Below are 22,382 nucleotides of genomic sequence, written 5' to 3'. Positions count from 1 at the left end.
AATATCATATATTAGGTATTGTTGGATATGTTACCAAAAGCATGTCAATATGTGCATACAATATAACTTTAATCCCCATGTGTATAGTTTCTTAAATCTTGAAGTTTGGATACTAGAGCTCGAGAGTATCCTAATTACATACTACATCAAGATATATTAACATTCTTATTCGTATATATCGTGGAGTGGAGTTGATACTTTGTGTTGTTTGTTTGACGGCCTCTCTACTAGAACGCTGAAAAAAATCAATATATGATTCGTTACCATTAATAGTAAACCCTACTTATAAAGAAAATATTGCATGACATAGAGATAAATAAAAAACATTATAATTCTAAAGTATATAGTAGTTATTAGTTGACCCATTTCCATCTAATAATAGTTGTTACTACTTTGATGTGAAGATCAAAAGTTTTACCTTAAGTTCGTTTAAGAGTTTCTTTTGTTTGACGACGTTGGTTCAAATCACACTCATGTGTCGTATACTTATATTCATCCCTTGGTGATTTAGTAGGTCACACAACTTCAAACCCACTTGAGAGTTTTCCTAAGGTTTAGACAATATTAATTATTCAAAAAACAATCTAATAATAATAATAATTCTACATATATTAAACAGACCAAAGGATATTATTGACATTGTATCCATCCAAATTAAGGTCTAATCTTTCATTCACAATTCCATGTATAGTTAGTTATGTGAGAACATTAACATTCGTCTTTTTCTTAAAGCATCCAAATTTAGGAGAACAACATATTAAATCAGCTTTTTACGAAAAATAATATCAACTTTAATAAAGTAAATATGTTTTGACTTTACACTTACTTGAGATTTATTCTGGTTTTCATTTAATTTAAATATATTAAACATAACTACTTTAATTTCAACCAAAAGATTTAACAAATATTTATTCATCCGAAAATTATGATGACGTGGCACTTGTATCATATACCTTTGTTTGTAAGCAACTTGAAAATTTCAGCCCTTTATTATTATTACTAAAGAAATGAAAAGGTGATAATAAAAGAAATACTTTATCTTCACTTGTTAAAGTAGGTTTATATGAATTAAACTAATACAACAAAATTCTATCCGAAATTCCCCTACTTTATTTTAATTATATACAGATAATACCAACTCAATTATAATTCGATTAATATAAAGCTATCTCTGGGAATAAAATGATTTTAGTTTTTTACAAATAAAAGTTCCAAAAATATAATCTTGAGAAAGAGTTATTATGTATAAATCTAAACCATATATATAATTTTTTGTTAAATAATTTATATTTTCAGATTAATTACCTTTTACATACATATACAAACAATTATCCTGCTAATAATTTGTTCTTGTGTTCTTTTCATCATTTAAAGTTAAACATTTTTAGAGGGAAAGAAGTACTTGGTATTTTCTCTTCACATATATAATATTATTATTTTTTTATCATTAAATTTTATTATTATTGTTTTTATTTTATTAGTATTATTAATTTATTATTATTATTTCCTTTTCTTTATATTGCCTCACACTCATGGCCTTCAGGATTAACTAGCCTGAGGCCAGCGCCACATCCCTCACTGCTTGAAGCTCCGTCCGTAAATAAAGACCAAATCTGTCCTGATTCCAGAGGTGCTTGGGGTTATTGCTCGATCAAACATTCTTTTTCCTTGTGATGCGGGACTTCCGTCACGAAGTCCGCTAACACCTGCCCTTTGATTGCTGGCCTAGGTTTGTATTCTATTGCGTGTTCACCTAGCTCGATGGCCCATTTGGCCAATCTCCCAGACAATTCTGGTTTACTGAGAACGTTTTTGAGCTTGTATCCAGGTAAGACATTGATGGGGTGCCCTTGAAAGTACCTACGGAGGCGTCGGGCAGCATAGACCAGTGCTAAAACAAGTTTCTCAAGCATGGAGTATCTCGTTTCCGGGTCCGATAGCGTTCTACTGACATAATAGATCGGCGTTTGGACGTTCTTTCGATCTGTCAGAAGGACAGCCCCGATGGCAATGTCTGAAGCCGATAAATATAACGTTAAAGGTTCCCCCGCACAGGGTGCTGTTAACGTGGGCAGCTCCGTCAAACATTTTTTAACCTCCACAAAAGCTTGTTCTGCTTCCGCAATCCAATTGAAATGTGCTTTATTAAGGCAATTTCTTAGTGTTGAGATAAACGGATGAGATTTGGCTGCATGGTTTGCCAAGAATCGATTCAAAGCAACCAATCGCCCATTGAGTGTCTGAACTTCCTTGAGGGAAGAAGGAGAAGGCGTACGAGCTATAGCTTGAACTTTATCTGGATTAGCTTTGAAGCCCGTATCCATGACAATCACTCCAAGAAACTTGCCTTCTTCCATTCCGAATGAGCACTTGGCCGGATTCAAATTCATGTTAATACCTTTCAAGGTTTCAAAAGTCTCTTCGATATCTCTCAACATCTGGTCTTCCTCAACACTTTTGATTACGAGATCATCCATATACACCTCTAAATTTCGACCAATTTGACCTTTAAACGCTATGTCCATCAATCGTTGATACGTGGCTTCCGCATTTTTTAGTCCGAAAGGCATCATTTTGTAACAAAAGGTGCCTTGATCAGTACGAAATGTTGTTTTGTCCTCATCGCCCGCTACCATGCTGATCTGATGGTAGCCTTTGTAGGCATCCAGGAAGCACTTGAATTTGAATGGTGCCACAGCATCAACCTTGAGATCTATTTTAGGTAAAGGATAACAATCCTTGGGACATGCTTTATTTAGGTCCTTGAAATCGATACACATCCGCCATGCCCCATTGCTTTTGGGGACGATAACTGGGTTGGTGACCCAAGTTTGATAGCGGATTGGACGAATGATCTCAGCTTGTAAGAGGTCCTGGACTTGTTCGTTCATTGCTTTTGTTTGTTCTGGACCCATCTTACGTTGTTTTTGAACAACTGGCGTAAACATCGGGTTTACCCTTAGTTTGTGTTCCGCAATGTTCCGCGGGACACCAGTCATATACGCGGGTTGCCACGCGAAAACATCAATGTTTTTTGATAATAACTGTTTCAAAAAGGTCCGTACTATCTCGGAAATAGCAGGTCCTATTTTTACAGTTTGATTAAGAATTTTTTGTTCAAAACCCATTTTTCTGGTTCAATCTTCATAGTTTGTTTTGGAATCTTGCTAGGTTTTGAGCTCTCGGTTGCAAAGCAGTGCCGATTAATATGAATTATTGCAATGTCAGTGCAAGTTGGAACTCCTACTGCACCGTGTGTCGTGGACGGATGAGCATTGGAATCACCAATCGCTTCTCGTCCAAGAATAATGTCATGTTTTGATGTTCCCGGCAGAACCAGAAATTCGACCTCCTCGGTCCTAGAATGAATTCCATCGCTTAGGGTGACTGGGAATGAAATTACACCCCGCGGATGCATAATTTCCCCTCCGAACCCAGATACTGGAGCGTGGATGGGTCTCAATCTTTCTTTATCTTCTTTGTCAAGCTGTTCAAAGTATTGTTCATACATAATGTCCGAAGTACTACCGGTGTTGAAGAATACGTATTGGGAACGGTAGTGTCCAAATAGGGCAGTGATGATAAAGTGGTTTTTGTTATTCGGGCCTCCCTTGATTCGAGGGAAGCTCACTGGCTCATTCTTCCATTCCTCATCATCAGACTCCTTCCTCTTTTTCCCTGTATCGTATCCGCCTTGTATCATATGGACGTTTAAATCTCTGACTTGCTTTTTACTCGGACCCTGGATGTCCAGTGCGGGAGCTTTACCATTGTCAGGTTTCCCACCTTTTACCAGGTGTCCAAGTTTTCCAGACTTTACAGCCGCTTCAATTTCATTTTTTAATGTTCCGCACTCATTCGTATTATGACCAATGTCATCATGATACGAACAACGCTTTTTCGGGTCAAGGAATGACCTTCTCGTCAGTGGCGGAGGTTTTCTAAAATTCACATTCTCTGTGGTGAGAATTTCGGCAGGAGTCTTTGAAAGAGGAGTCCAATTATTGGGACCTCGGTTCGAGGGTCCCGCTTTGTTCTTGTTGCCTATGGGGGATCGTGCATCAAATGGTTTTGGTGCTTTCGTACTTGGCTGAAGTCTCGACCAAATATGGCCTTTCGCCTGTCTATTCGGTCTCGGATTTTGAAACTCGACTTTAAATTTTTGCTTCGGGTTACCATTCCTCAATGTTTTATCAGTGTTAGTATACACCTTTGCTGCAGTCATAAGATCGTCCCACTCTTTTGGCATTCCATCTCTGCCAGTAAGTGTGCGGACTAAATCATCATATTTGACGTTTTTGCGGAAGGCACCGCGAAGCATGTCTTTACTAATTCCACCGATGTTCAGGCTCTCGTCATTGAATCTGGTGATAAAATCTTCTATAGACTCATTATCGCGACGAACGACATCTAAAATTTCTGATTGGTCTCACGTATGTTTCTTCTGCTGGCTGAACTATTGAGAAAATTTTTTTACCAGATCGTCCCAGCTAGAAATTTCACTGTCAGGTAACTTTTCAAACCACTCTCTTGCTGCCCCTGTTAGTGTCAACGCGAACATGTGACACCAATAGGGAAGCGTCCAACCACTAACACCACCTACCGCCACAAAGTTCTGGAGATGATCACTTGGATCAGTCATACCATTGTATTTACCTACCGATGTAGGTATTTTAGCATTAACAGGAAAGGGTGCTGTAGCAATACTTGCTATGAACTTTGATTTTTCGGCGAAAGCCGCAGGGCGATATGGTTTGGTAAAGTCTCGTTCAGCACTGCTATGATACTCGGTGTGGCGGACTATGTCATGCGGATAACTGCTTCTCGCCTATGAGCTCATCCTATTGTCACTGGTATACGTACTGTATTCCCCCGGTTGGTAAGTTGAATCATAGCTATCAAATTCTTCCAAGTAAGATGGTATCCGCATGTCGATGCGAGGACGAGGGCGTAGCCTTGGAATTTCGCCAAACTCTGGCTCCGCCTATTGGCTATAACGGATCTGACTTCTTCTCACTGTTGGTGGAGGAGAAGGGGATCTCCGGGGAGATTCCTCATAAGTCAGAGCGCGGGCATGAAAACGCTCATTACGTTTTCTACGCTCATATTCGGCTACCAAACTTTGTTGTTGTGCATGGAGCCACTCTTCTGGAGTCAACGCTCCTCTGGATCTAGAATTATGTTGATGAGACATTGCCATGTCAGAATCGCCTGAATCATCTTCCGGACCCAATATTGATCGGATTCGACGGGTCTCTTCCGTAATTCGTCTGAGATTACCCAAATTGGAACCTTCCGGTGCCGAGACACGTCCCATATCTGTGGGAGTGGGACCGGTCGGTGCTGTAATATTTTCTGGGGTGAAATCTCCATGTACTACATCAACATTTCGTGACCCTGGAGCTGTAACATGCTCGAGAGTACGTCCTGGAGTTGTGATATGTGCAAAAACACTTGAAGCGAAACCTTGAGGTGCTTCCGTGTTAGGTACACGTGAGTTAGGTGCAGGAGTTCCCGTCGGCCCTTTAGGAAGTTTACTCATATCAAACGAACCAAAAAACCAACGGAGAAAAAATTATGCAATTCTAACACCAAAACGGATGGCGCCAATGAAGAAACACAGGTCCAATCCCCGGGTATGGGTCCTGGATCCAATGAGTCCACAACGTAAAATACGGTAATACTAATAAGCTATGAGTATAACTTCCCAAAGTCCAATGACCGGAACCTGCAAAACAGACACCGTGAGTCTCGTTACAGGAAGTACAAGAGGGGGGATCTTCCTGTAACCACCCTCCGGCGTGAGAATCAGTAACCTTCGCAAATGGAGAAAGTACTGAAGTAAACAGACTAAGTGTAGTCAGAATGCAAGTTAGTGAATGGATACCTCATACCGTTTGACAAGGTATTTATAGCCGAAGGATGTAGGAAAGTAATTGGGCCACATGTCCTCTTCTATAAGATCTTCCATAACCACCTGGACGCGTGTCCTTTTATAATAGGTTGAGCTATACGTCCCATGTGCATGGGTATAACAACCTGGACACGTGTCGCCCAATGATAGGAAGGATCGCACCCTGGCCATGTGCACGATTATAACAACTTGGCCAGGTGTCCTTTGTTCATTGGCTGGTAGGTCACGTATTCCTCAAGTAACAATCGTGGAAATTCTTCTAGATGGTAGTTGATTGGTGACAGCTGTCTCGCTGGCATTTCCTCCTGGTCGTTTGGGCGGACTGATGTCCTGTCCTGCGGACGACTTCTGAGAGTGCAAGGATGCTTCCGCGCGTGGTATGAGAACCTTCTTCCTCTACCGTGATATGCAGGTGATCCGTATGCCCCGCGGTTGACCTATTAGAGGTTCCTCTGTGACCCGCGGGTGATGGTATTTGGGTCTTTTTGGTACCCTACCTCTATAGTTACCAAGCTACATGACCAAATTGAAATTACTACCTCGATCATCATGACGCCTCGAGTACCCTTGTTAATTACGCATACAAATATGTACGTGTGTACATATATGTATATATATATAAACAACTATCAAACTTATAATTTGTTTTTATGTTCTTTTTATTATACTATCTATACATTTATAGGTAATATAATTACACATACGCAAGTTGTATACATAAAGTTTATATATTTAGTTCTTTTGAATTTTAAAAAAGACAAGAAACAATAATAAATATTATATTTACACTTCTTTTATAACTTTTTTAAAATTAAAAAATATGATCATGATTCATTCTGTTTTAGTTCTAACACTATATAGTCATGTTGTAACACATGGTCCCTTAAATATTACTACTTACTAAGATACCAATCTTTGAAACTTTACATAAAATAACAATTTAGCTTTGACCTAATTATAACTTTCAAATGTCAACTAAATTCCAAAATTAAATTTATTATTCTCCCTTTCACATAATTTCTTAGTAAATAACACATGAATATATGTATATATAACTCACCTCATTTTCTTCCTAGTCTTTAATTGTACACAACAAGAAAACATCAAAGAGCTAGAGAAATATTGATCAATTTATTCCATGGCAGAAGAAATCTTTCCGGCGGGGATCTACGGCGGCGGATCAAGCTGGTGGAATTCACCAAGAACCAACTATGGAGGTTGCTGGCAAAATGATTATATGAACATGAAATCAAAGTCAACCGACGAGTCGTCCGGTGGTTATGCCACCGCTATCTCACCGGATTCTACTTGTCAAATAATAAGTTCATCACCATCATCAACCACTAGTTGGTATCAAGCTTTATTAGGGTAAGTGTTTAAAATAACTTTATTTGTTTTAACTTTGTTTTCACAATTATTGAAACAACTTTTAGTTCCACTATAGTTTGTTAGCTAGCATATATTGGTTCAAAGATTAGTTTTGTTTTATAAATATATGAACCATACAATAAAGAATCTGATGATCACTTATTTGGAAATTGTGTTATTTATATAGTCAAACCCTACCGGAAAACTTGAACAACTTACCGGACTGCGGCCAGAACTCATCAGATTTTGGTATGGATACTTCATATGGTTATAACCCTTCAAGTTTGCTACAAACTTTATTCGACGGTACGTCAACACCACCACAGCAGCAACAACAACAACAACTGCTTTATGATCATTTTCAAGCGAATTTAAACGAGTTTAACGAAGGTTTTAATACCAACAAAACGTTTTTATGGAACTCATCAGCATATGGAGAGAAGCCCAAATGCCCTAATAATATTAAGGTAGCAAAAATGATTAATTTTTTTTTATATGCTAATGTTCATAGAGATTAGGGTTTCCTTAAGAATTTTGTTTTAAATATTTAATTCAGTCGCGAAATGAAGAAATTCGGGACCTGGGATCGAAGAAAAGTTACACTGAATCTACGTTTAAGCGACCTCGTCTAGAAACACCATCGCCATTGCCAACGTTTAAGGTATACATTGCTTATTTTTCTAAACTCTTTGCTCAATCTTCTCTATAAAACATGAAATAACTTTTTAAAAAAATAAAATTTTTATTGGTGAATAATATTTTCTTTGTATTTAAGAATGAAAACTTAGATCATTTATATATTACAGTAAAAGTACATAATGAAAAATTAGTACTAACTAAATCATACTAAAACATTTATAACTATTGTAGTATTAAATCTGGGAGAAGATAATTACTAAGAAACAAGCTTTAAGTGAAATGATAAATCAAATAATAATATTAATAATCCGTTAACAAAACCGAGTAAATACAACCCCTAATGGAGTTACATTGATTTTACAGGTTCGAAAAGAAAAACTAGGAGATCGAGTCACCGCGCTCCAACAATTAGTTTCACCTTTCGGAAAGGTATGATTCTTGATCTTATGTTCTTGAAAGTTGGATTATGCTATGTAAAGTTCATAAAAATAAGTTAAATTACAGACTGATACGGCATCGGTTCTCCATGAAGCCATTGAATACATCAAGCTCCTTCAAGATCAAGTCAATGTATGTTCAATATATTCATACATTTTTCCACAATATACTTTAATATACATCAAGTTTATTAGTCCTTAATTTTCTTATGTTTTCTGCAGGTTCTAAGTAGCCCCTATATGAAAAATGAAGCTAATATGCAAGTGCAACAGGTGAGATTATTATACTTCAATTCATGTCATTACGTATAATTATTAACATATAAATCAACCTATCTTTAGATAAACAACAAAGCGGAAGACGACAACAAAGGAGCTAAACAAGACTTAAGGAGCCGAGGTCTTTGCCTTGTGCCGGTATCTAGTACTTTCCCTGTCGCTATTGAGACCACACCCGATTATTGGACATCCGGATTCCATGGCACCTTTAATTAATAAAGTTCAAGGCTCAAAACTTTCATAAACTTAACATAAGCTAATGGCTCCATTGGTTGTTTTTCTCAAAAGATCATATCTCCAGTTGTTTATTAAGTTTTTTTGTTATTTTGATTAAGATTAATTATTCAAAATAATGAAAAAAGTTATTGAAAAAAAAAAACTAGAAACTTAATGAGGAATATAGGCCACATATTGGAGTAGTGTAGTAGAAGTACAATGAAGAAAAGTTGGAAAAGGAAAGAGAAAAGGGAGGATATGAGAAAAAATAAAGCTACAAAGTGACCCTTGAAGGAAGGACACCCAATGCCAGTTTGATGTAGGGCAAGCAAATCATTAATGTTCTATTTAGACAGAGAATATATATATATATATATATATATATATATATATTGTGTTTATTTGTATCTATAGTATTTTACTAGAAAGTTAGTTTGTGTTACTTTGCTTATTGCAACTTTTAGATGTTAATTTTCAGTCAATGTTGTGAAATTTTTCTATGCTTATGAGTATAGTTGTGAAAGTCGCTAGACGGTGTTAACTCGGTCAACTGTGAGTTGTGAGGGCTTGTTCTTAATCGGGGAGTACTTGAAGATTACTCGTTGTGTGTAATTAACGCATGGGAACGATTTTTAGAACCATGGTCATGACTCATGGCAATATCTATATGCATGAGTCACAACTCAAATCCTATATATACTATGATTAAAACAACAATCTTTTGGATAAACATGCCTAGAAATCTCGAATTTACCATCATTTGTGTAAAAAGTGTTTTTGTCTTATACGTGTAAAAGAAACATTAACAAAATGGTGCCTTAAATTTTTAGACATATGTATGTTGACACAATGTGAAAATTAACAAATAAGTAAAATCTGACACTATTTTCATATGCATGAGTCACAAACTGAAAACCTATACAAATTATGATAAAAACAACCATCATTTGGATAAATATACCTAGAATTTACCATGTAAAAAGTGTTTTTATCTTACAAGTTCAAAATAATAATAATAATAATAATAATAACAACAACAACAACAACATATATGGTGTCTTAAATTTTTAGACTTGGTGTTATGCGCCATGTGAAAAAAAAAATAAACAAAATAAAATCTGACACTATAATCACAAATGAAAATGTTTTAACGACTTTAAAATTTAAGACATCATTTGGAAGTATTTGTCAATGAAGACATGCAACAAATCTAATGCTCAAATGGATAAGTAATTATCTCACTAGATTAAGTTGGAGCCTTGTAAAAAGGAGGTACATGAAATAAACAATAATCAAAAATTCAAAGTACAAAAGAATTAATGTTATAATACAAATAGTATTGTTCATGTGATTTTCTTTTGGAAGTACAACGATAATATTTGTTATAATGATACTAATTTGTCTTTATATGTTTCAGTACGTACTTAAAAACCGGTCTTCTCTCGAGGATTTACAAACAAAACATGAAAACATCCGTAGGTAATAACAAGGGACCATCAAATTTCCAACAAGTTTATAATAAAGCCAAAAACAAAACGACAGTTTACCTATGTTTTAACATGTTCAATATATGATATATCATTCTCTAAGTATCTAGGTCATCCGTAGCGAGCATGAATTAGTTTGAGTCGGGTTAGACTCGAACCAGACTGAAAATCAAAAATTCAGATTTAGGTGTTTTAAAATTGTTTGGCTTTGGTTTTTTGGTTTTCGATTTTCACAATACGTTTGATTCGGTTTCGGATATTTGTTTTGACATTTGGGCTGAAAAAGAGTGCTTCAAAATAATAAATTTTGGCCTGAAACTTGTCTGCATTTCTTTTTTGTTAGTTAGTGATGTTACTACACACTTGAGCCTAAAGTTTTTTGGCCTTAACATTTATTACGTGTTTTGATATGTTTTTTCGAGATGAGTATATGCAACCGAAACTGAACCAGAAAATCGATTTTTGAGAACACATAAAACAAAACCGGTTTTGTATTGGGTTCGGTTAGTCCATTTATGATATAATATATGTGTAGGTATTTACGGGTATATGTATAAATGTATGTGTTTTGCATTTACATGTTTTTGCAACTTATGTATGCGTACATATTAATTGTGTACATGAAAGTTATGCTCTACAATTTAAAAAAAATGATTTTCGTCTATCTTTAATTGATTTTTTTTTATTTTAAAAAGCTTATGTATTTTAATCTACATTCATATCTTTATTCAATTAAATGATACCTTTTTATTCTTTGTTTATTGTTACTAGGGGTGTCAATTCTTGACACGATCCAAAACCTAACCCGAACCTGACACGAAAAAAACAAGTTTTGGGTCGGCTAACATGACCCGTTTAAAAAATGGGCCAGGTTCGGGCTGACCTGTTTTCTAAACATGTCGGGTTCGGGTTGACCCGTTAACCCGTTTAATTATAGATATTTTAAAATTAATTTTATATTCCCTCTTTAGTTTTAAAATTTGTTGAAGAATTTAATAATTTTTCATTCTCCATATTACCTTTTTAGGTCTCCTCTAAAATTCTATTTTTCGTGAATGACACTTTTAAATTCTCAACCAAAATTCCATTACCCAAAATGCATTTCTTCTGTCCATTCACCAATATGCATGAACATATCGTCAAATCCATCTATATCTAAATCGACTCATGCTTAAATTTCATTTGAATATTGCAATATATGGTTTTGATTTTATTATAATTTGTATGTCTGATTATATAAATTAACTTGTTTAAAAAATATGGGTTAAACGGGTCGTGTTCAGGTCGACCCGAATTTATGTGTGTGCGGGTTAGGGTTGACATATTTGACACGAATAATAATATGGGTTGGGTTAGGGTTACACATTTCAACCCGTCAACCTGCCAACCCGCAACCCGTTAACCCGTCAACCTGCCAACCCGACACGTTTGACACCCCTAATTGTCACCTTTTCTTCTCATTAAGTATAGAAAAAACGGAACTGAATCTCAGATGAACAATATGTTTGTGATAGATTAAAAGTTAGTTCATAAATTTCATTCAAATTCTATAGAACACAATGGGTTTTGTGACATTTTTTCTCTAGATAATTTAATTGAGATGGAGAACGCGATGTGAATGCTCTAAAAATAATAATATTCAACTTTTATTATATACAGACAACTAAATGTAATTTGATTATTACTTAAATTAAAAAAAACCAATAATAAAATACAATTTTGATATCGAATAATGACCACTACACTTTCAAATCAACTAAGAGACAATTTGTGAGTTCCACAGGACCACACCCTATAAGATGGTCATAAGCACATGTTTGTGTGAAAGCTTAATTTTATGATGGAAATGAATTCAACTAAATTAATAACAATGTCGAATTTTAAATCACAAATGATATAATGTAACCTTAATGAAAACAAAAATGGGCTATCTCAATTTGCCATGTTTTACTGATATTGGACTGGGCCATAACAACCTTGTCATGGGCTTGAAGCTGGTTATTTGGGCTAGTCTCACTTAGTATCAAAAGTTGTGGGCCTAAACTATGATTTGTGACAAAATTATAATTTTATATTGTTATTGTAATCATAAACGACGATACCCAATAAAATCATAGGTATAACAAAGCTATTGACACGATCTGAATAAAGTGAGATGTAGACAAATTATACATTTATCCCATACATGTACATAAAAATACCTAAACACATTTTGACCAGATACCAACCCGCTTAACTTACCCATCTTTCCATCTATAGCCATAGTCCGCTTAATAATAGCCGAGGATTAGCCTTGTTTGTCTTTGAAAGTCCGGTACGGTTCTTATTAGAGAGAATACATCACTTAACATTTTCTTAATATATAATTATCATTATCATTGTTAAATATACGATATGATTAACGTTCCTTTGTAAACATCTTTTTTTACTCCCGTATATAATTGAACAATAATACAATAATATCAGAGTTAACAATAAACTATTGAAGAGAATATATGTTAGCTATTGTAGTTATACAACAATAAACCTACTTAATCTATCTAATAGTTTTAACTTCTAACATATAAAAACAGGTTAAAAATTCGCATTGACGAAATCGTCTATTATTAGATGCTAACTAAGTCACATTAATCATGTAATTATATTAGTAAAAATTGTCACTTTCCTAAGAGCCAGCAGGCATAGGCTCAATTGGTTCATCCAAATCCACCAAATCAATAAAGGATCTTTCTATTGACTTAATAGCAGTAAAATCTTCACACAAAAAAACACACCTCGAATGTTTGACTTTAAGAGCATTTGACCATCTTCATGCTTTGCATGATCCAACAAAACAGAATACAAAGTTGTTGAACAGATTTTATCTGCAATGAGTATTAAAACTGATTTGAAGCAGACAGATGAACTAAACTTAAAGAATCAAAACAGTTGACTTTCAGAAGTTGATCATGTTTACTGCATCAAATCTTGTACTCCATGAATCAAATACAGTACAACAAGCAATACAGAAGGTACAATTTTAAGGTTCTTGATTATATAAAGATCAATAAACTAAAAAGTTTGCATTTTTAACTACATTCAAGGTTCTTGATTATATAAAGATTGCAAATTTATTTAAACACTAATATAAATACTAATTTTAGAGTCTGTTTTAATGCTTATTATGTGCAAAAATGAATTAAAAGATGCAAACAGAACTAAAAGCTCACTAAACAAGTCAAACAGTTGAATTTTCAGAAGTTGATCATCTTTACCTGCATCAAATTTTTGTATTCCATGAATCAAATACAGTACAACAATTCTTGGTTTAAAAAAGCGCACCTAAGGCGAGTTGAGGCGACCTAAGGCGAAACCCTCATCGCCTTTGCCTACTCAAGGCGACCAATGTTTAAAAGGCGAGAGTGAGGTGCGCTTTAGGGAAAAAGCATAAGCCGAAGCTGTGGTGAGCGCCTTTCGTACACAGGTGGTTTATGCATCGAAAATATTGTGCAACATGTTTTTAAGGTTTATACGTAGGTAATTTATATATTTAATCAAATATAATACTTATTGATAGTTAATTTAAAGCCGGGATGCTAAAAACCTATGATATATATGAAATATATATATATATATATATATATATATATATAAAACTTGCGCCTCGTGTACGAAAGGCGTTTGCTTTTGCGCCTTGCGCTTCGGTTTTAGCCCTCGTCGCTTTTGTTCGCCTCCCACTTTTTAAAACCAATACAGAAGATACAATTTAGGATTCTTTGTTTACATAAAGATCAAGAAACTTAAAAAGTTTCCATTTTTATCTACATTCAGAGTTCTTGATTACATCAAGATTGAAAATTTATTTAAACACTAATAGAAATACTACTTATTGAGTCCATTTTAATGCTTATGATGTGCAAAAATGAATTAAAAAGATGCAAAAATGAACAAAATTTGAACTTTCTATTGACATGTTACAACATGGTACTTACTATCTTTGGCCAAACTTATTGCAAATGTACAAGATATATCAATTGACAACATCATTCCAACCAAAACCTAAACCTTTCTTTCTTTTCTCAAAACATAAAACTTAAACCCAACCTGACCTGACCTCCTGATCATCATCATCAGCTGCAACCCGCACCACCGAACACCTTGATCAAACTCGACGCGTTCCTCCTAACCTTCTCATTATCATCCTCAATAAACCTCAAACACAACTCGAACACGCCTTCCTTCAACGCCTCCATACAAACCGCTTCACTACTCAAACAAAGAGAATTCAAACACAAAAGCGCGTATTGAACCCCTCTCGAACTCCCATTACTCAAAACCCGAACCAAAACCCTCACACACCCGTCAATCCTCGTCATCTCATCTCGCCCTCGTTTACACTTCGCCAACAACCCCAACACTTCCACCGCCCGTTCCAGCCCCGAATTCAACAACCCCAACAAAATCTCCACCGCACCCGCGTCCACCGCCCGCCTACGGTTATCTGGAAACGAACAAAGCGCGTAAAGCGCAGTCGCCGCCTCCTTCCTTTCCCTCAACCCCCCTTCCCTCAAAAGCATAATTAACCCCCGAATCGCAAACGGGTACGCCCCGATCGTCGCCTTATTCACTTCCACAACCGCAAGACTCGTCAAAACCGTCGCCGCAGTCGCCCAGCTATCCGCAGACTGCCCACCACACAAAACATCAATAACATTACAAATCGCACCTTCCGCCACTAACCCAACTTTATTATCATCATCCAAACTCAAATTCAACAGCAATTTCAAAGCTTTTTCCTGCAAAGCACCAATCTTTACACATTTCAACACCGCCGTTACAGCACCAGACTCCGTCAATCGTTTACGAAGCTCAAAATCTCGTTTCGATAACCCACAAAGCTGATCAATTGCATCAAGTTTGACCTCCGTTGAGAACGAATTAGCGGTCAATTTAGAAATTAGGGTTTCTGGGTGTTCTTGAATTGGGGTTAATTTGGGGGAAATTAAAGCAGTGTAGCTTGAAATCAAGCTTCGAAGAGCGTGATTAGGGATTAAAGAAGGTGAATCGGAAAAGGGTAGTTTGGTAATTGGGCAAGTACGGTGGCCGGCGTCAAGCCAGCGTTGGATGGAAGAGCGGTCAAAGGTGTGGCCGGAAGAAAGGATGACGGGTTCCGTCATGATTTCGAGGGATATGGGGCACTTGAAGTCGTCGGGAAAAGTATTGTTGGCGGTGGGTGGTTTAGACATGGGTTTGGGTTTGGGTTTGGGTTTGGGTTTGGATTAAAGTGGGTTTGTCTGTTTCTCTCTCTAGAAATGATGTGTTAGATTTTGTCTGTGTCAATCCATTCCATGGGGGAAAGAGGTTTGGAGGTTTAGGTTCATCTAGTAGTTTGTGTGAGGTGGTGGACCTATAAGTTTGTTTGTTTGTTTTAAAATAAAATAATATAATATTATTTTATTTGTGAGTTTGTCTTTTTTAATCAAGCTTTACTATTAAGTACACATAAGTGACATTACCATATAATAATTTAATAAACAAGAGGTATAAATTTTCGGGTTTTTGTCTTACGGTGTGTTATGTCAGGGAATTCTGTTGTACAATGACTGTCAGGTGGTAACTGGTTGTGTGGTTTACTGAATGAATGTTCAAGTAGCTTGGGCTATGTTAAAACAACATAGTCTGGTAAGAGTGGGGCAACGGGTCTAACAAGTACTTTTTATTGAACATGAGTAGGGCTACAATTCGGTGCATGTTTAAGATGCGATAAGACTTGTTAATAATAAAAAGTGTGGTATGTAATTTTTTTTTAGTAATTGAAAATAGCAGACTAGATTTCATCATTTTTCTTTATTGGTACATGAAGCTTACAACTGTCTAATAGTCTGAACATATAAAGTAGTTAAACGAGTCGTATTCATGTTTAATATTTATGTTAAACACATCATTTCTAACATGTTAAACTTGTTATGACATGAATTGTCAATCCTATACATGAGTGAAATATGTATATGAATATGTTATTAGTTAAATCAACCTAAAATGGACTCGACTTATGAGTGCAAATTAGGTAATAATCCAAATATTAACTTTAATTTGTCATAACGGATAATGAGTTATCTCATAGTCATAAAAAAATTGTTACATAAAAGTTTATATCACACTAAAAGATATGTGTTGTAAACAAAAATAAAAATAAGAAAACTTATAAAGATTAAAGAATGTCTTAAAAGTATATATGTTAGTTTTTGTGATTTACGTATAATAGCCAATAGGTTATTTATGGTATAAACTTTAGAACATAGTTTCTTTAGAAGAATCTTATATTTGGTACATATGAATATATTTGGACCTTCTTCTATTTAAAGGGGAGAACTTTAATAGTTAATAATTTCTCAATATATACTAGGAATTTGTTTTTGAAATAACAAACATTAAACCTTCTGAAATTTTTGATTTCTTATATAAGTATGACCAACAGTTTATACGATTGAATGAATAATTTATTTCTTAGGCATGTATATGGATGTGAGAATTAAAAAATATGGAACTTAAGGGTTGTTAAAATGCCTAAAACATTTACACAAATTGATATCATTATCCAACTATTATATAAACTATAAAAATAAATACCAAACCACCAGCTTACTTTCTTGTAAAAGTTTATTAACAATATTTTGCACTAGTGTTTTTTCTCATAAAAGTTATTGACAATATTTTGCAAATAAAGAACTCGATAATTTATGTTTTTCTTTAAAACACATATAAATCGTTTATGATAAAAACAAATGGTAAGTTTTTTTTATATGTACAAATATTGTTTTTGTATGTATGCTTCTTAGAGCTAAGGGTCTTTTTAGAAGCCACATCTCTATCCTTTGGGATAGAGGTACGGTGTGCATATATCTCATTTTTCCCAGACCCTACTTATAGTTGTGCTAATGATGGGACCTCACTGGATATGATTGATTGATTGAGAGAAACTTTAACGAGAAAAATAAAAAAGGTATGCTGGTTTTTAGATAAAAAGTTACTAAGGGAATTTTGCGAGAAATAAAGCAAAATAATGTGTGTTTTTATGTAATATTTGCCCAAAATAAAAACTTAGACTATCATGTGGGTTAACCCGGGAAAATCAGAAAGTATGATCATGGCATTTTTCACGTGGGTTAACTTTAACCATGTTTTGTTAGGTATAGTGTCGGTTGCTTTGCCGGAAACTGAGGGACTGTTTTTTACTTTTTCAAAGTCATGCATGCGTTTATTAAAATAAAGTTATAAAGCCATTAAATGTTTCACTAACCCCCCTTGAAATCACATGTGATCTAAAATAGTCCTTTAGTTTAACCGTTTGCACTAAACTTACTAATTTTAGACTTCATGTGTATGTGTATTTGGGTGATATATAATTGAACATAAACATGTCTATCAAACATAATATTCTTATAAGTTATAACTGTTTTGAATTGTCTAGGTTCTTAATTTAAGGTAGTTGTTTTGATTGATTCAAGTGTTTGAACTAAAGTTTACTTCTTTTCATATCAAGGTCAAGTTTGTGTCAATAATGTTTTCTGCTTGTCAAATCAAATTTTACTTGAATTTAACATTGTCTCTAGTCAAACTTGAGACTCACATGGCTTATTGGCGACTATAGTTTCCGGACATGTAAAATCAAAGAACATAAGCATCACATCATTTCTAATATATACAAACAATACATAAAGTAGAATATTGCATATTAAAGATGGTATTGTTAACTGAAGACGCATGAAAGTTCATCATGGGTAGCCTCTTATAGAACTCCACTAAGAAGCCTTTCAAAAGCAAACCATTACAAGGCAGGACCACCTGACTGACGTGGCAGGGGAAAAGAGAATGAAAGGAAATTTTCACCAATGAAAGGAGAGAGGTCACTGTCAGTCCGTTGAAAAAGGTCCCCACAAAAATATTATTTTTCCCCGACACTATATATTTCTTGTACCACTATAAATTAGGGTAAGCGGTAATGAGTAAGAGCTTTTTACTTAAGAGGTACGAGACTATGGGATTATCATGTCATCTCATAATTCAATAGTAAATACTGAATGTTCATTTACTTATCGTCATCTTAAAAAGTTTTACAACTCTTCATTCACAGATGCTATAGGTAACGATAATAATATGTGAATAACAACTAAAACATATTTCGAAACCAATACAACATGTAATAAAACCTCAAATCATATATCCACTTTAGTTATATTTGTTAGAAGTAATACATTTCTACATTTGCATCATACTAAAAATAGATGTGGGGACTAAACATGGTAAACTCATATCATGATGGGATGTTTCGTACAATTGATTAATTTTTGTTTAGTTGAATCAGTTAAAACTTGAAAGGAGTCACGGAATGATACGACTTTGGTAGGTATCGTGTGGGGCCCATTCCGGAGGCATCCAAGACCACTAGATAAATGGATATATTCTATATTTTAGTTTTTTTATATTTATTTCTTTTCGAACGACGAATTTTTTTATGTGTTAGACCATTGCAATTTTTAAATTTGGAGAGTTTCACTTTAGTCAAACTATGTTATCTTAATCGGACATACGTTAGCTTTAGAGTTTGGCTTTGATGTTTATCTAAAAAGCCATACCGTCAACTACTACTTGGCAGTTGTTGTGCCACCACAAATAGCATAACTCTTTAGCGTAACACACGATGGAACGAAAACACGGTTGGGGGGGGCTATGGATTCCAATTGTTAACATCGCAAGGCCTGTCTCAAATCATTCATTGTCATCATTCACCAAAAATGACACAAGTGGCGTATCGAACTTGGGTCTCCACTAGAGAACCCAAGCCTCCTATCACTAAGCCACGAGTGGAATTTTTTTTTAGTTTTTACTTTCCGAAAGTATTTATATATGCCAAATTTAATACTTTAAATTACAAAAATGTATTCTTTTTGTCAGTTTAATTAGATTAAATAAGTAATGCTCTAGCGATACCCGAGTGATTTTTTAGGGAAAGTCGTCGACTTGAGTCTCGTTCATGACAAAAATGTCATGCGCGAGCCATGAGTTTTACCATAACAAGTCTTTGGGCGGTGGGTTTCCCCTGAAATTGAAGCTGGTTTGGGTCACGAGTGTTGTATGCGCTTGCAGACACATATGACCTCTTACCAATGGATGTACCCTGTGATCGGGCTTTGTTGATCATTAAAAAAAAAGACATATAACATTGGATACATACTAGAGGAGTTATTCATTATAGGCTAAGAACTGATTAATTTGGTTTGTTAATTTGTAATTAATACGTTTTCAATGTATTAAAATGTAATCATGATTTGGGTCCGTTTAATCGTTTAATAAGTTTTAAAACCATGTAGGTGATGACACGGATTGTTACAATGTAGGTGATGAAGACAATGCTTCTAATCTACTTGCAACATTAGTGAATGCAAGATTTAAAACCATATGCTTTGTATTCTTAATATAAACCACCTTTATTTGCACCTTACTTGATTTGAACCTACCTTTACAATAATATTATACATATTATACTTACAAATAATATTTATTTCAAATTTACAATATACTTGTGGCCTAGTGTAGACGGTAGGAGGTTTGAGTTTTCCAAAAGAGACCCAAATTCGATCCGTACTTGTGTCATTTTGGGTGGATATTAACAACGAAAAATTTGAGCTAGCCCTTGCGAGATTGTTAGTTCGAATCCGATATCATCCGGGTTTTTCTCTCACCGTGTGTTACGCCAGAGAGTTATTCTGTTGTAGTGACACAACGAATGTCAAGTGACAGCCGACGGTATGGTTTTTCGGGGGAACGCCCAAGCCAAACTCTAAAGCCAACACGGGCCCGGTTAAGACATCATAGTCTAGCAAAAGTAGGGCAACAGACTTCTCTAAATTAAATAGTGCGGTATCTAACACACAAGAAAGTTGTTATTCTAAAAAAATATGTATGCATTTTTTTAAAGGAAAAATAATAATGATTTTGGCCTGCCTAGATGTGTCTACCCTCACTCACTTTGTAATTATTTTGTTTAGGACAAAGGGATTGCATATAAGATGTTTACTGCCATCTCCACTTTGGTGGGATGGTAAAGGCTTTGGCCTTTGGGTGAGAGGTCCAGGGTTCGATTCCTGGCAATGGGGGTATAATGTAAATAGTATGAGGAAAAAGCTTTAACATTCAAAATATATATATATATATATATATATATATATATATATATATAAGATGTTTACTAGGGATGGAGCAAAGTATGGTCTTGCAAAAGAAAAGGAATCAAGTATATTGTTTTAAGGTCACCAGGCCCCCCTTTGCCTTTTGGTGAATTAATATTTGTTCTTTTCTACATATAGAAAGTAGTTTTAATTTTTGAAATTGCATTGCTTTTGATTTTGAAGTTTTATGGTTTAATTATGTCTCAAATATTGTATGGAACATGCATTTATTGTATGTCATTGCATTTTAAAGATTTTTAGAAACTACCTACAAATCAAAATGTTTTAAGTCTTAATATACAATTGTAATTTAAACACAAATGCGAAGTTTGTACCTCTTTAAGCACGAGTAGACATCAAACATGATCTTGAGGCGAATAAGGGTGAGCTTTGTTGGAGTGGTGACATTTAACCTCTAGGGCTAAGTTTTGTCTCAAAATTAATGGGTTACTTAAGGATGATTTGAATAAATGATTATAGAGAATTGAGAGTGATTTTGGATGATTTCAAATGCTACACAAATCTTGAAACTATATTCACTTCTATTCAATGCCTCAATGGGCTAAAAAAACAAATAATGCTAGAAAATATGTATATATTTAAAAAATGGAACATAAATGATATACACTCGGTATTAAGCTATTCAATGGTGGCTAACTTGGCTTTTGCTACCTGCCGTCTAGTATTGTGACGGTTATTTTATTAACGGTAAGGGATTCATCTTGTTTACTCGTAGACTCTATTTCGGGATGTCTTTTTCCGAGGCAGAATCCAGGGTACTTCGGTTGTGGCAGGTTTATGGCCTCACTGCTCAACATTAACAAGACTTTTGAAATATTTGGTCTATCTTCCGCGTGTTCTTGAACGCATAATAATCCTATTTGTATACATCTCAACACTTCATCCTTTGAGAATTTGTCACCTACGGATTCATCAAGTAATTCTAAAGCCTTGCCTTGTGTCCATAAGGTCCATGTCTGAAAAAACAAAATACTATTTTGTTACGAAATGACAATAAGCGGAAAGGTATAAGGACCTAAAAGCAAATAACTAAGAATATGTAATTTGTGAAAGTTGGTACTTACATGACCAAGGAGGTTAAGTTGGTTACTTGCGGAGTAGAATCCTCTATTCTTTTTACCACTCACTATCTCGAGCACTAAAACTCCAAAACTAAAAACGTCTGATTTTACTGAGAAAAGACCATCCATTGCATATTCTGGTGACATGTAACCACTAGAAAAGGATTTTAAAAATGTTAGAAAGAAATAATAAAAAAAAACGTAAGCGAGTGAAGGTACAAAAACATAACAACGCTTACTGTGTCCCGACCACTTTCTTTGTTTCGGCTTCAGTTTGATCTCCTCCAAAAATCCTTGCCATACCAAAATCTGAAATTTTCGGGTTCATTTCCGCGTCTAGCAAAACATTACTAGCTTTAAGATCCCGATGAATAATTCTCAATCTTGAATCTTGATGAAGATAAAGAAGTCCTCGTGCTATCCCAGATATAATGTCAAATCGTTTTTGCCAATTAAGTTGTGCGCTTTTCGCTTTATCTATAAATATGTCAATAAATATGTTAGAATTTTGACAAAAAATATTATGGTACGAAAAACAAAACACTTAAAAAAAACTTACCAAAAAGAAACGTATTGAGACTTTTGTGTTCCATGAATTCGTAAACCAACAACTTTTCTTCAACCTCGATGCAACAACCTAGTAATCGAACGAGGTTTCTATGTTGAATTTTCGCAATCAATCGGACCTCGTTTTTAAGTTCTTCAATTCCTTGGCCTGATGTTCTTGAAAGCCTTTTAACAGCTATGACTTA

At 34.9% G+C, this 22,382-nt stretch overlaps 2 protein-coding genes and 1 pseudogene across 2 annotated transcripts; 1 reads left to right on the top strand and 2 right to left on the bottom strand.

The window, feature by feature from the left end:
- Nucleotides 1–7,077: 7,077 nt before the first annotated feature.
- On the top strand, nucleotides 7,078–9,126 carry LOC143621118 (transcription factor bHLH123-like). Its single transcript, XM_077092635.1, has 7 exons — nucleotides 7,078–7,282; nucleotides 7,470–7,749; nucleotides 7,839–7,943; nucleotides 8,285–8,350; nucleotides 8,426–8,491; nucleotides 8,581–8,631; nucleotides 8,701–9,126. The coding sequence occupies exons 1-7, from the start codon at nucleotides 7,152–7,154 to the stop codon at nucleotides 8,851–8,853; spliced, it is 852 nt and encodes a 283-aa protein (XP_076948750.1). The 5' UTR covers nucleotides 7,078–7,151; the 3' UTR covers nucleotides 8,854–9,126.
- A 5,114-nt stretch (nucleotides 9,127–14,240) lies between these two features.
- LOC143621117 (U-box domain-containing protein 8 pseudogene) lies at nucleotides 14,241–15,578 on the bottom strand (annotated as a pseudogene).
- Nucleotides 15,579–21,181: 5,603 nt separating this feature from the next.
- Nucleotides 21,182–22,382, bottom strand: LOC143621116 (receptor-like serine/threonine-protein kinase SD1-6). Its single transcript, XM_077092634.1, has 4 exons — nucleotides 22,190–22,382; nucleotides 21,870–22,107; nucleotides 21,634–21,784; nucleotides 21,182–21,525 (listed from the first exon to the last, which is right to left on the bottom strand). Exons 1-4 carry the CDS (start codon nucleotides 22,221–22,223, stop codon nucleotides 21,217–21,219), a joined length of 732 nt encoding a protein of 243 aa, XP_076948749.1. The 5' UTR covers nucleotides 22,224–22,382; the 3' UTR covers nucleotides 21,182–21,216.

The sequence above is a fragment of the Bidens hawaiensis genome, unplaced genomic scaffold (assembly GCF_021521415.1).
Source record: "Bidens hawaiensis isolate Kalapana, Puna unplaced genomic scaffold, B.hawaiensis_p1.1 tig00002772_1, whole genome shotgun sequence".
In the NCBI taxonomy this organism is placed as follows: Eukaryota; Viridiplantae; Streptophyta; class Magnoliopsida; order Asterales; family Asteraceae; genus Bidens; species Bidens hawaiensis.
This window is presented reverse-complemented; position numbering and strand designations above follow the sequence as displayed.

Excerpts from the sequence above, each read along its gene's own strand:
- LOC143621118 (XM_077092635.1), top strand. The coding sequence starts at position 7,152 with ATGAACATGAAATCAAAGTCAACCGACGAGTCGTCCGGTGGTTATGCC. Across the intron at positions 7,750-7,838 it reads AATGCCCTAATAATATTAAG|TCGCGAAATGAAGAAATTCG; the intron begins GTAGCAAAAATG and ends TATTTAATTCAG. Across the intron at positions 7,944-8,284 it reads CGCCATTGCCAACGTTTAAG|GTTCGAAAAGAAAAACTAGG; the intron begins GTATACATTGCT and ends TTGATTTTACAG.
- LOC143621116 (XM_077092634.1), bottom strand. The coding sequence starts at position 22,223 with ATGGAACACAAAAGTCTCAATACGTTTCTTTTTG. Across the intron at positions 21,785-21,869 it reads AAGAAAGTGGTCGGGACACA|TGGTTACATGTCACCAGAAT; the intron begins GTAAGCGTTGTT and ends ATCCTTTTCTAG. Across the intron at positions 21,526-21,633 it reads AACTTAACCTCCTTGGTCAT|ACATGGACCTTATGGACACA; the intron begins GTAAGTACCAAC and ends TTGTTTTTTCAG.